This window comes from Antrostomus carolinensis, unplaced genomic scaffold (genome assembly GCF_000700745.2).
Source record: "Antrostomus carolinensis isolate BGI_N321 unplaced genomic scaffold, ASM70074v2 scaffold1130, whole genome shotgun sequence".
Classification (NCBI taxonomy): Eukaryota; Metazoa; Chordata; class Aves; order Caprimulgiformes; family Caprimulgidae; genus Antrostomus; species Antrostomus carolinensis.
Window position 1 is genome coordinate 7,894 of NW_010287668.1, and position 13,282 is coordinate 21,175.

Consider the following 13,282-nt stretch of genomic DNA (forward strand, 5'->3'; position numbering starts at 1 on the left):
CGCATCCACACCTTTTTGCGGAATGTTTTTTCAGTATGTGGTAAACCAGGTTATCATCCAAAAAGGACAGGTCATCATCAAAGGCTGTGGGTCTGCAACAAGCTTGCCTAACTTTGTCAGTGACTAGTTTTTTCTTTCTGGTTAAGTTTTTTAAAATTTTGTCATAGGTGGTCTCGGCTGCATCGCAAGATCCACTGCAATACCGGAAAATTAGCTCTTCTTTGGTTTCATATCCCAAATCCAAGTCAGTCACGTTTAAATGTATTTCTGTTAAGACACATCCTCGATTTTTGCCCTTTTGATTCCTCCTTCCCTTTTTGCTGGAATTCTCTATGTTTGTAGCCGTGTTTTGCCGGTTTCTCTCCCGCCTAGAAAAAATTGGAGTCTGTTTATCCGGTGACCTCCTCAGTCTTTTAATGGTGGCTTGAATAAAGTCCACTACCTCATCAAACTGATCTGGATAATCCTCTGGCATATTAGCTGTTTGGGAAAGAGAGAAAAAGGCTTTGTCACACATCAGTCATCATGACGTTTGTCCATTTGTGGCTCAAAGACATTAGACACATGCAAGCTGCTCTGCCCATCTCTTCAGAGCACATGCCCAGGACCCTCAGAAATCAGGGAGGATTTGGAATGGTTTAGATCGTCATGGAAACTCATTTGGGGAAAAATAAATGAGATATGTATGTATCTCTGTAGGTGTCTGCTGATGCCTGGTAGCACTCCAGCACATCTTTCAATATTGAATGTGCCCTGTCAAAATTGAGGGAAGAAAAAGCATGTAATGATACGAATATTAGTTAGTGGGTAGATTAAGCTACTGTAGAAAGGTTATACGGGCTCTTCCCAGCAAAGCAGTAAAAGGACAAGCTTTCTTTAAAGCAGTTTTGTGATTATCATTGTTAATTGTTGTCTTTTCACACCAGTAGTGGTTAGTATTGCCAAAGCCACCTATCAAAGACATTTTTGGGCAGGACAGAAAGAGGAATTTCCTGGGGTACCAGGCTGAGCTATTATTCCTGGCTGAATGTCTGCTTTTTTACTGCTTCTAGGGAATAATTATTATCAGAGCTTTTGAAAAATTGCTTATGGAAGTATTTGGTATCACAGGATGCTTATTAGACTGAGTAGAAATAGGTCAGAATACGAATAGTATGTTAATTTTCAAGGGAAATGTTATTAATGTATTTTCTTTTATGAAGACAAAATACCTATTTAATTTTTCACTTGATATATACCCTACCAGTGATAAATTATTCAAGTAAATTAAATGTTGAAGAAAATGTTTTGATACTAGCAGAATGACCCTCTTCAAGGAGAGTGCAATTGAACATGTTCTGAAATGTTCTCAGATTTCCGCTTTTCAGTATGATTTGGAAAAAAAAAAGCACATTTTGAAATCTTTAAACTTCCCATGGGCTAAATCCCTCAATGAGATTTGCTTTAATGAATACAGTGATTTAATGGAGGATCAGGCTGTCAGGAGCATGTGTGTAGGTGCCCTTATGTTGTATTATTCATGTCTGTCTCCTGAACACATAAACCACGTTGCAGTATTGAGATTTTTTTTTCCCTCATTCATCGTGCCAAAAATTGAGACTTGACAACTCACTTCCTTTTCAGTAAGGCCTAAGAGGATGCTTCTTTCTGTACTTAAGTCCTAAGTGCCCACCCACATAACAGACCAGCACCATACACCTGGCCCAGCATGTACAGGAGCTCCACCTCCAGAAGGACCCCTACAAATATCTCAGGAACTGCAAACAATGGGAAAGGCAATACTCAATGCAGTGCACCTGGACAGAGGTTGGTACGTCCAATGAGCCATGAAGGCTCTCACCTGGTCAGGTGCTGAGATAGGAACAGCTCCTTAGGCAAAGGCTTGGCACCACATTTCCCTAATGAGCACTGTAACAGACAGGAGCCCCGATGGGAGACCAGGCAGTGCATGTACCCAGCCCACACACGGTGGCACAGGTCCTGTTAACAGCAGAGAGAAAGACATGAGACTACTTCCTATTGCCTAGCAAAGGTGCACCTTCACATCCTCCATAGAAGCACCAAATACAGAGGAGATGAGGGCAGCAGGGTCCTAACTCTGTTAGTGCAAAAAGCTGCTGAAACACAGTGCATCTGCACGTAATGAGGAGCATGGGCGCCTCCCTGAAGCACTCCCATCCTAGAGGTCCCCCTCCATCACAAAACAGTGATGGATCAGAAGTATGCAGTTTTTCATGGATGGTTCCAGCAAAAAAGTATAGACTGGTAATAGAGTAATGAAGGCAGGCAATCTTGTACCTTCACATAATGAGAGTGGCATATGGGAGGCAGGATCCTATAAACTGAAGACTTTGAAACCACGCTAAGGGCAACAATCTTACAGACCAGTGACTGTCAAAAGACATGAAGGACTGCTATCTACACAGCTATATGGGACCTGAACAAGGCAGGACCCTGCACCAAGCCCCACAGTCCTGCGACACCAATGGTAAGTGCATTCTTCTTGCACTCCTCTGCCATTACCTCTGTAGCAGATACCAAAATACCCACCTCCAGCCACACCTTCTGGAGGAAGGTAGCTTGAATAGGTGTGTCCATTGGAAGCATGACCCAGCTCTGTTGCAGGACAGGTTGGTCTGCCTACACCATATGAATACTGCCCTACCAAGCAAAGTCTAGGCCACGGTGATGGGTGGGCAACATTCCTTAAAAGCAAGAAAGGGCAGACACCTTGCTAGACTCAGTCAAGCAAGATGACCTATGTGGAGCTGGCATAGCCCCCATTGCTGAAGTACAAGCTTGGCCCTGGCACAGATATAGATGGAGAGGGATTTGGCAAGAGGCACTTGCTATTGTGGGACTGGGTGGTTTCTAGGTTTCTTGCACAGAAACTAGGTTTCTTAGCTTATAACCCAATAAGGGAAAGATACAGCTCCAAGGAGATGGATCTAGCTGTGCTATTCTCCATTCTCACCCTCACACCCTCTCATACTACTGTGACTACTCCAGCCCATACCTCTGTCACATACTCCTCGCCAAACCCCTATAGCAACAATATGATGCAATGAGATGTTAGCTATGGAGACTGAAATACAACCATCAGGGAAATATACTAGGGCTTAATGAAATTCAAGCAATGAGCAACCATCAAGAAGAGGATGGGAGATTTTTACAGGGAAACTCAACCTATATGTGGAGATTCTTGTCTGCGATCTTCAGCCTCATACTCCTACCAAGTCTGGTATGCTGCCAGTGCAGCGAGGGGATTAAGTAACACCCCACCTAAGGGATTAAGTAACCCCCACCCCAACTAGGCACATCACTTTTAAACTGCTTGCAGTTCAGGTTCAAAACTATCATTTACCCATGTGACAGTGCTATATGCAGGAGTCTACTTTGGTTAAATATTGATCAGACAGTTATAGGCTTCAAGCACTGTCCTGCCCAAGCCATCCAAGTATGCCCTGGAGGGCAAATAAAGAGAAGGAAAGGCCGACATTGTGCACTGTGTCCCTGCTCAGAGTCCACGCTGACATCTGTCCTGTCCTGGTTCATGTGTGATCACTACCACAACTGCACCAAGAGAGCTAATGTTGCTGAGAGCCTTCTGCGCTGTGAGCGGCCCATGACATTTAAGGTGGAGGAAACACACCACAGAAGAGCCCTATGCAACGCTGCTAACACAGGCCTGGGGTGTCAACACTGCAGAAGGTGGAAGCAGTAGGGCAAAAAATAGATTAAATAATCAAGCCAGCAGAGTATTCAACTAGAGAAGCCCTACCTATGCACATGGATTTGCTGCAGCCAGAAACTAGGGTAACTGCCAGCATGACTGATCTTGCTAATCTCACTGGGGCTCTAACACAAACCATGCAAGAAGCACTTCAAGCTATAACCTGGGATGAGGTGTGCGTGACCAATACGTCTAATGGAGCTGGGAATCCCTGCTCAGCTCAGCCCCTGTATTGCACCATCAGGCCACTTGGGAGACTCACTGGGAGGGATGCAAGCACTATGAGTAAAATGAATGCCAATTTCCTGTTTCCAGGGTGGACTTCCCCTTTAGCTCAGGGTATTGGAAATTATCCCAAGCAGACATCCAAATCTGTCGAGAGGACTCCTGCAGTGACCCCCAGTATTTGGAGATTACACCACTGGAGGAGACACAAGGCATATGGGTGATATTAGGGAACTGGTGGGAACAGTGGGAACAGAGCCCTCCTTGGGAAAAGGTGCTGGACCTGTTGACCCTGGTCAGTGTCTACCCACCTACAACCACACATGCTGTTATGCAGCTATGTGGGTACACTGCATTAACACAATGGCAGCTGCATTCTTGGGCTACTCAGTGAGTTCTTGCAAGTTGTTGTAAGCAACAACACCTTTTGCCTGTGGAGCTCCAAACTAGTTATGATCAATGCAATGATGCTCTTTCTGGCAGCTTCCAAGTGGACTGCCAATGTACCCCGAGTTTGCTTCCATAATTTAGCCCTGTTTCAGGAACACCTCCAGTCGCTGCAATCAGCAGCTTCTGGCTGGTACAATTCTGAATTTTTACACAATTCCATAAAACCAAGTTTCAATATACACTCAGCAGCATGGGCCTGTGCTCTGTCTACTGCATCAAGTGCAGCTGGACCTAACCTCCACTGAACCATGGACCCAAGCAATAGGGTTTATACTGATTGGATGTGACTTGGTGCTAATTTTCTACTGCTAAACAAAGCATAGTCATCACCATGACTATATGCCACCAGGAGTGGCTCTCAGGGCTTTGAAGGAAACATTGATAGCCAGAAGTGAAGTGAGAGTTGACTTCACAGCCTATGCCAAGGTGCCAGTCATGACTCAGTAGGGATATTAAGCTACTCAGTAAATATGGGTGTGAAGCCTGAGAGCCCGAAACAAAATGCTGTAAAAAAACTGCTGAAGTAGGACCCTGGGCAGCCAAGTGGAAATGCCAGCATTAATACCAGGCATGACAGGTTGAAACAAGGCACTAGAGGCAAGTGCTAAGGAAGCTACCACCAGACATCATACATGAATAAGCAATAACCACTGACCAAGGACTAAAGACCGTAAAAGGCTAATGGACAGAAGGGAAGGCGGAGAAGACTGACAGCAGGGCCACATCATCCTGATGGGCACTTGGTAGATGTGCTTCAGGAATGCTGAGACCTCTCTGTACCACAGCCACCACGTGCCGAGCACTTGTTTGGTCTCTGCACCGCAGTAAGTGCTGCTAGGGGCAAAGGGTGTGCTGAGTGAAGCTGCGTGGCCAAGGAACACCATCGGACTCATAGGGGGTCTCTTGGCATTGAGTGCTGGTTTGTAACCTGAATAAAGGCACTCAGTTGAGGGGTACTTAGTTACCCCTCTGTCTCCAACACTCTTTAGAAAACGTTTATAGTCTCAGAATGAAGGTCAACAGTCCAGCAGCTTTGCTTCTCTAGTACCACATGGACTGCAGCACTGACTTGACTGTGCAGCAGACAGAGCTTTCTGTGGGGACTTCACACCCCTCAGAGAAGCACATATTATTATCCCTTCCTGTAACATACACAGTTTGCATATGTGTATGTGTGTGTTTACACATACACACATACAAATATATCTAATTATACACACATATTTTTTCAAAACAAACTAGTTTACTGACAACACTTGCCTTCTGGTGGAAAAGCCGAAAGAACAAACACATGACAGATGCCTGTTGCACTGTACAAAGTGCCAGCAGAAAATGCTCAGACACTACACCAATAAAAGCACTAAAGATCACCGAGCAGTAGTCTCTGGTCCCAGGCTCTGGGATGTGGATGAATTAGAATTTAAAAATTTAAAGCCACCTAGGACAGGACGGGACGGGACGGGACGGGACGGGATGGGATGGGATGGGATGGGATGGGATGGGATGGGATGGGCTAGCCCACAACAACATGTGCTCAATACAGGTGAGTGGAGGTAGGCTCACACATGTGATGAACCTCAAAGCAGATGTTTCCTGAGGGAAAGGACGAAATGTCCTGGAAATGTAAAATCCTCCCTCAGTGAACACAAGGTCTCTGCATATCTTGTTCACAGCAGGGGAAAAAGGCTCCCCGGCCCCACTGGGGCAGTGTGACAGGCTGAGCCCCACCACTTAGACAATGGTGCCATCAACACTCACAAGACTGGCACAAAGTCGTGAGGTTTCATTCAGGTTTTATGTCGTGTTTCTGAAAGCTGTTTCTTGACCGCCCAGCTCCTTGGGAAAAGCCCTTGAGGGCAGTCTGTGCTTAGGCATCTGCAGGGGTTTTTGCATCACCTCTGCCTAGCAGCCTGGGGCAGGTAGTGGTGCCTGAGGGAGCTGCAGCCAGCACCTGTGTCCCACTCATCTCGCTCTCCTGCAGCTCGCTTCCACCCTCCCTCCTGCAGTGCCGTGCCAAGGACCTGACCACCCAGGCAGGAACAGGCAGAGTCTTTTCCTCTGGCGGCTACCTGCAGTGGTTTCACTTGGCCAGCACTTGGCTAGAAGCCAAACACAGATGTTGGCTCACTCCTTCCTGCTCCCCCAGGAAGAGAGAATTGGGGGGAAAGGGTAAGGAGACTTGTAGGTTGAGATAAGAACAATTTAATAATTTAAATAAAATAAAACTTAAAATAATACTGATATTAAAGTAATAATAATATGCAAATGAGTGATACACAGTGCAATTGCTCACCACCTGCTGACCAAGCCCAGCCTGTTCCCAGATAACAATCCTGGAGAAACAACAATCCTGAAACCGAAACTGCAATCCCAGAAGAGGAAAGTCAAAAGAGGAAGAGACCCTCATTAATACACTGAACATGATGTTACATGATATGGAATATCCCATTGGCATATCCAAATACCAGTTTAGCTTATTAATTTAAATATTCTTCACCTCCCTTAGATCTTGCACTTGTAGACTAACAGAACAGAAAGTCCTTCGCTTACAGCAACAAAAATGCAAACACTGGTATGTTATCAGTGTCTCTCTCATAGCAAATCCCAGGCTGAAAGCAATACACAGAGCAATTCTAGCTACTAAAATGAAATCTAGCTCTGTCCCAGCTAAAAATCAGGACACTACCAGAGCATGATTCTGCTTTCTAGTGCTGGGGTATCAAGAGTGGAGGGTATAGATGGCAGCCCATATGCTAGTCTGCCTCTGGGCACCTTCTATCTTCCATGTGCAGCTGAACCAGGGCTCTTGATCTGCCATGAGATTCTCACATGACCAGAAAATGAATAAAAAAGCAAAGAAAGAAAGAAAGAGAAACATTACAGGACTGGTGCACATGGGAATCTAGAAGAGTGACCAGGCTGGGGGCAGAGGTGGTGAACATGAAATGTCCAGGACTCCAGTAGTCAAACATAAAAAGAAGACATGAGACTCATTTAAAATACTGATTAAGAAACCAAGAATATTTGCATCTGTTTGCAAACTGTTTCCTTGCTCTCTGAACCTTTAGGGCATGCTCAGATCACAGTTTTGACACAGCCTCTCAGGTTAGGAACATCCCTCTTGAATACAAACAGAAATTCTTGCCTCACTGCTGCTCACTGGAACTTGAAGCTTTGACCTGCCCATCTCCAAGCACAGTCCCTATTCCTTGGGCACTGCAAGAGCTGGCAGCACATACGGGTGCAGGATCCTGCAGCCAAACACCCGTGGTGCTTCCCACTGGCCTCTGCAGAAAGCCACCCCGGAGCTCTGCTTTGGGCACACAGGGAAACGTGCCTTCCTCCAGGTATCTTCGCTGCAGAACCCCAGAGCCTGCCTTTGCGTTTCCAATTAATTAGAGACACCACATGCCAGCAGGACCGGGATCTGATGCCTGTGCTTTTTAGAATAATAAATTATACACTGTTCAGATAGACTTCTACTTAACGAATATCCAAACCAAATCCATCACATTCTCAAGAAAACAGTCTCTATCAAGGAAAAATGGACAATTTATTTCTGTCTGTTCAGATGTGATCACAATTACATTTTGTAAAACTATTCCTTTTATTTCACTAGCAACAGATTTATCTTAAAGCCAAATATTCCCCTGCAGTGGCAGTAAACCAGCATGGTAGAGCAAGAAACTCTCAGTTTGTACCTGACCACAAATTGATTTCAGTGGGAACAGATGGACCTTCAGCTTTCGAGAAAAAAATTCAGTTACTCATTTTGGTGCCTGGTTATGGATTTAAAAGGCTAGCTAGTATCTTCTGGCCATGCTGTCTATTATGGTTTATAAGAAAAGCTTAAATTCTGTTAACTGCAAAATAATAATTTATGTAAGTGGGGGTTTTATTTATGTGATATTTATTTATTTATTTTTAAAAAATCTCATAAAACTCAATGTTTTAAGTTATTTGAAACTGTTTGTACTTTATAGAATAGTTTTCCATACTGACTTTGGGAAAATGTGTTCAGATCACTGCAGCATCATTTGGCACTTCGCATATTCTGAGTCAGAGTGATGTAAAAGAAGTCACATAAGGTATACTAAAAATTATGAAATCAGACTTTTGTTTTACATTGTAGTTTTTATGCATGCATTTGTGGCAGCATACAGCTACTACATCAAAATGTCAGGCCAAACTTTTAATAAAATTACCAGGATATTTCACTCAAGCACAGCTGTCTTTCAGTTAGCATTCAGACTCTAGTTTAAAGTACAATTTCAAACTTCAAGGGAGTTAATCCAGATCATTATAATGGGAAACATTACTTAGAAAATTCAGATCCAGATCTCTCTTAGGATCAAATGGCCCATTTCCAAAAACAGTTCTGACATTTTAATCTGGGCCCTTCATAACTAAAATACTTTCATTTTCTTTCTTTCCTGGTAATTTTTTAAGTTTTTAAGCCCCCAACACAAGAAAGACATGGACCAGTTAGAACAAGTCCAGAGAAGGGCCACCAGGATGATCCGAGGGCTGGAGCACCTCTCCTATGAGGACAGGCTGAAAGAGTTGGGGCTGTTCAGCCTGGAGAAGAGAAGGCTCCGGGGAGATCTCATAGTGGCCTTCCAATACCTGAAGGGGCTACAGGAAGCTGGGGAGGGACTTTTCATAAGGGCAACTAATGACAAGACAAGGGGAAATGGGTTTAAACTGAAAGAGGGGAGGTTTAGATTAGATATTAGGAAGAAGTTTTTCACTGTGAGGGTGGTCAGACACTGGAACAGGTTGCCCAAGGAAGTTGTGGATGCTCCTCCCTGGAAGTGTTTAAGGCCAGGCTGGATGAGGCTTTGAGCAACCTGGTCTAGTGGAAGGTGTCCCTGCTGATGATTCTATTCTATTCTATTCTATTCTATTCTATTCTATTCTATTCTATTCTATTCTATTCTATTCTATTCTATTCTATTCTATTCTATTCTATTCTATTCTATTCTATTCTATTCTATTCTATTCTATTCTATTCTATTCTATTCCATGGAGGAAAAAGGAGCTATTGAATGCTGGGTATTTTTCAAGAACCCTCTCCTGGTAGCACAAAACCAGTTTATTCCCTTTAAAGGTAAGGGAAATAGCCAGAGCAAGAGACCCTCTTGGCTTAACTGAGATTCCGAGTCTGCTCAAAACCAAAAGGGAAGCATACCAGAGATGGAGACATGGATTAATACCTGTTGAGATCTACAAGGGCATTGCCAGGGTGAGCAGAGATGTAATTAGAAAAGCAAAAGCTCAGCTCAAATTGAAATTGGCCAGAAACGTAAAAAACTACAAGAAAGGGTTCTTCAGGTACATAAGCAACAAGCAGAAACAGAAGAAAAATATTGGCCCACTATTAAACAGGAGAGGTGAATTAGTCACCAACAACACTGAAAAGGCAGAGGTTCTCAACACTTTCTTCAGCTCTATCTTTACCAGCACTGTTGGGCCCCAGGCCTTGGGAACAAAAATCCAGGCTGATGCAAAAACAGACCCACTGTCTATGAAAGAAGAATCAAGTGTATGGTCTTGCACCTGTCAAAACATGATCCAGGAGTGCAGCAGAGACTGGGATCTACCTGACTGGAGAGCAGCTCTGTGGAAAGGGACTTGGGGGTCCTGGTGGACAAGAAGCTCAGTATGAGTGAACAGTGTGCTGCTGTGGCAAAGAAAGTCATTAGGATGCTGGGTTGCATGAAAAAGGGCACCACCAGCAGAGATAAAGAAATCATTATACCACTCTACTCAGCACCTGTCAGGCCACGCCTGGAACACTGTGTTCAGTTTTGGTCCCCACTATGCAAAAAATATGTGGACACGCTGGAGAGGGTCTAAAGAAGGGCCACAAAGATGATCAAAGGACTAGGAAGCCTGTCATATGAAGAAAGGCTGAGAGAATTTGGTTCGTTCAGCCTTGAGAAAAGAAAGCTTAGGGAAGACCTCATCACCATGTTCCAATACTTAACAGGTGGCTACAAATAAGATGGAGAGTCCTCTTTACAAGGAGTCACATGGAAAAGACGAGGGGTAACAGGTACAAGTTACTCCTGGGGAAATTATGATTGGACACAAGAGGAGAATTTTTCACATTAAGAAAAATCAGCCATTGCAATGATCTCACCAGGGAAGTGGTGGATTCCCCAACATAGGACACTTTTTAAGATTCAGCTGGACAGGGTGCTGGGCCATCTTGTCTAGACCGCACCTCTGCCAAGAAGGGTTGGAACAGATGATCCTTGAGGTCCCTTCCAACCTGGTAGTCTATGATTCTATGGAACACTTTAGGATACCCTTGGAGTAGCCTGTTTGTGGATCTGCGACCTTAGCAAGGTTAAAATTACTGTGATGACAATTCTGCATTGCAAAGTAAAAAAGCATCAACTGTGGTGGGGATAAACCACTTACTTTATTGAAAAGGAAATATTTTTCTTGAAAACAAAGCCTATCATGCAGGCATCAAAGCAAAGGCAGGTTTTAAAAATAGTTATGCTGAAAGGTTTTCAGGATTTAAACAAAATATCACCTCTCTGAGGCATGACTTTGCTTTCATGCCTTGTATGAAAATCCGTGGGGTTAAGAGTGAAATGGAAACCAGTCAGTTGTGTCCACTAGAAAAGAGCAGCACACGCAGCAGGGTCAGCTCATCTTTAGATGTTTAATACAGTTCTGGCTCACAACCTCACTCCCTGCCTCACCAGCTTCCAGGACATGCTGGGTCCTCCCCTCCAACTCAAAAAAGCCCTTAGAAATGGAGCCTCTCACCGGTATCACTTGTCTCTCATCAAGGTAAAGTGCGAAGTAACCTGGAGGATGACTCTGAGGCCACTCAAACCAGTCAGGTATGATAAGGTAGCACTGGAAAAAGGCACAGGGTTAGCCTTCCTGGTGTGATTGCTCCTGATGGAGCAGCAAAGTTTTGTGTTTGTAGCTCACTACTTAACTCTGACACTTCCCATGTGTTGGTCATAGTGGCAAATCTGCAGAGTACTTTGTATTTTCATACTGCCACGCTTGCCAGTGCCTCCCCTTGCATCCTTTGCCTGCTGTCGTGCAGGTGTGAAATGCTGGTTCCCACCAGGACAAGAAAGGAAAGAAATAACAGGACCATCATAATTGCCTCCAGCTGGGGGAATTCCCTGGGAGCAGGAGGAAACAGCAAGGTTTAGAAGAACTGGGTGAAGCAAAGGAAGCTGCCTTGAGAGCTGACCTGTCCACAAGAGTTTCTTGTTCTTCATCTGGTCCCAGAAGGGTTGTTCACAAGATCCTGCCTGACTTTTGGCCAGCACCCAGGGCCAGGCCCCTTCTGTAACATCTCAGGGGTGGGCAAAGGAGTGTTTCATCTGGCAATCAAGCAAAGAAACAGCAGGAGGATGTGGTCTTGACTCTGATTCAGAGCTTTGAAAAAAACAGCTCCCAGGCACTGAGGAGCAGGCAGCTTTTCAGTGGTTGCTGTTGAGGTTTTGTGACAGCTCCTGCAGCAGCTGCCAGGAGCCCATCTGCACTAGGGATTTATTGTATGGGGATGTGTGGGTATGCTCGAATATCTGAAGAAGTTGCAGCACGAAGAGTGTAAAAGGGGAAGGTGGGGGGAAAAGGTGGCAGTTCCTTGCTCAAAGCCAGTGATGGAGCAGGAGCCAAACCTGGGCAAGGCCTGTTGTCTCCTCACTAAGGCCCTGTACCCCTCCGAATCCATATTATGCTGAGTAAATATCCAGCTTCCCAGTAAAATGTGGGTTTATACTTAATATTTGTTTCTGTCCCAACCTTGTGAGAGCCTCAAATGAGTAAGTATGTGTGAGCGGGACACAGAACCTGTGACCTCTTTTAGCAAGAACAAATGCAGCCAGCTAACAGGCACAGCACTGAGACTTTAATGCAGCAAATACTGTCAGTAATAAAAAGAAATTCTCTTTATCATCCCTGGTGCAGAAGTGATCCAGCCCAGCCCTTGCATGACATCAGGAAAACTCCACACTGGCCACCCAGCCCCACTTCAGTGCCAGCTCACTGGACAGGAACAGCATTCCTAAATAAATCAGAGAATCACAGAATTGCAGAACAGTTTGGACTGGAGGGAACCTGTAAAGGTCATCTAGTCCAACCCCCTCTGCAATAAGCAGGGACATCTTCAACTAGATCAGGTTGCTCAGAGCCCCATCCAACCTGATCTTGAATGTTTCCAGGGATGGGGCTCCTACCACCTCTCTGGGAAACCTGGTCTAGTGTTTCACCACCAAAATTTCTTCCTTATATCTAGTCTCAATCTATGCTCTTTTAGGTTAAAACCATCACCCCTTGTCCTATCGCTACAGGCTCCAATAAAAAGTCTGTCTCCATCTTTCCTATACTTGAAGCCCCCTTCAAGTATTGAAATGCTGCAATAAGATCTCACTTGAACCTTCTCTCTTCCAAGCTGAATAACTCCAACTCTTTGAGCCCTTCTTTGCAGGAGAGGTGTTACATCCCTCTGATCATTTTTTATGGCCTCCTCTGGACCCACTCCAACAGGTCCATGCCTTTCCAATGCTGAGGACTCCAGATATGGACACAGTACTGCAGATGGGGTCTCACCACAGCAGAGTAGAGGGGCAGAATCCCCTCCCTCAACCTGCTGGACACGCTTCTCTTGATGCAGCCCAGGACACAGTTATTGGCCTCTGGGCTGCAAGTGCACATTGCTGGCTCACGTCCAGCTTTTCATCCACCAGTACCCCAAGTCCTTCTCAGCAGGGCTGCTCCCAAAGTCTTCATTCCCAGCCTGTATTGATACCATGGGTTGCCCCAACCCAGGTGCAGAACTTTGCACTTGGTGTTGCTGAACCTCATGAGATTCACACAGGCCCACTTACT

The 13,282-nt window shown here is 44.9% G+C and overlaps 1 protein-coding gene across 1 annotated transcript in view; it reads right to left on the reverse strand.

The window, feature by feature from the left end:
- Window positions 1-3: 3 nt before the first annotated feature.
- GDNF (glial cell derived neurotrophic factor) overlaps window positions 4-13,282 on the reverse strand; it is a gene marked incomplete at its 3' end in the record, with an annotated part of 21,715 nt that continues 8,436 nt past the window's right edge. Inside the window, exon 2 of the mRNA XM_010163691.1 lies at window positions 4-480. Within this exon, the coding sequence (XP_010161993.1) occupies window positions 4-480 (477 nt within the window). The remainder of the gene's footprint in view (window positions 481-13,282) is intronic.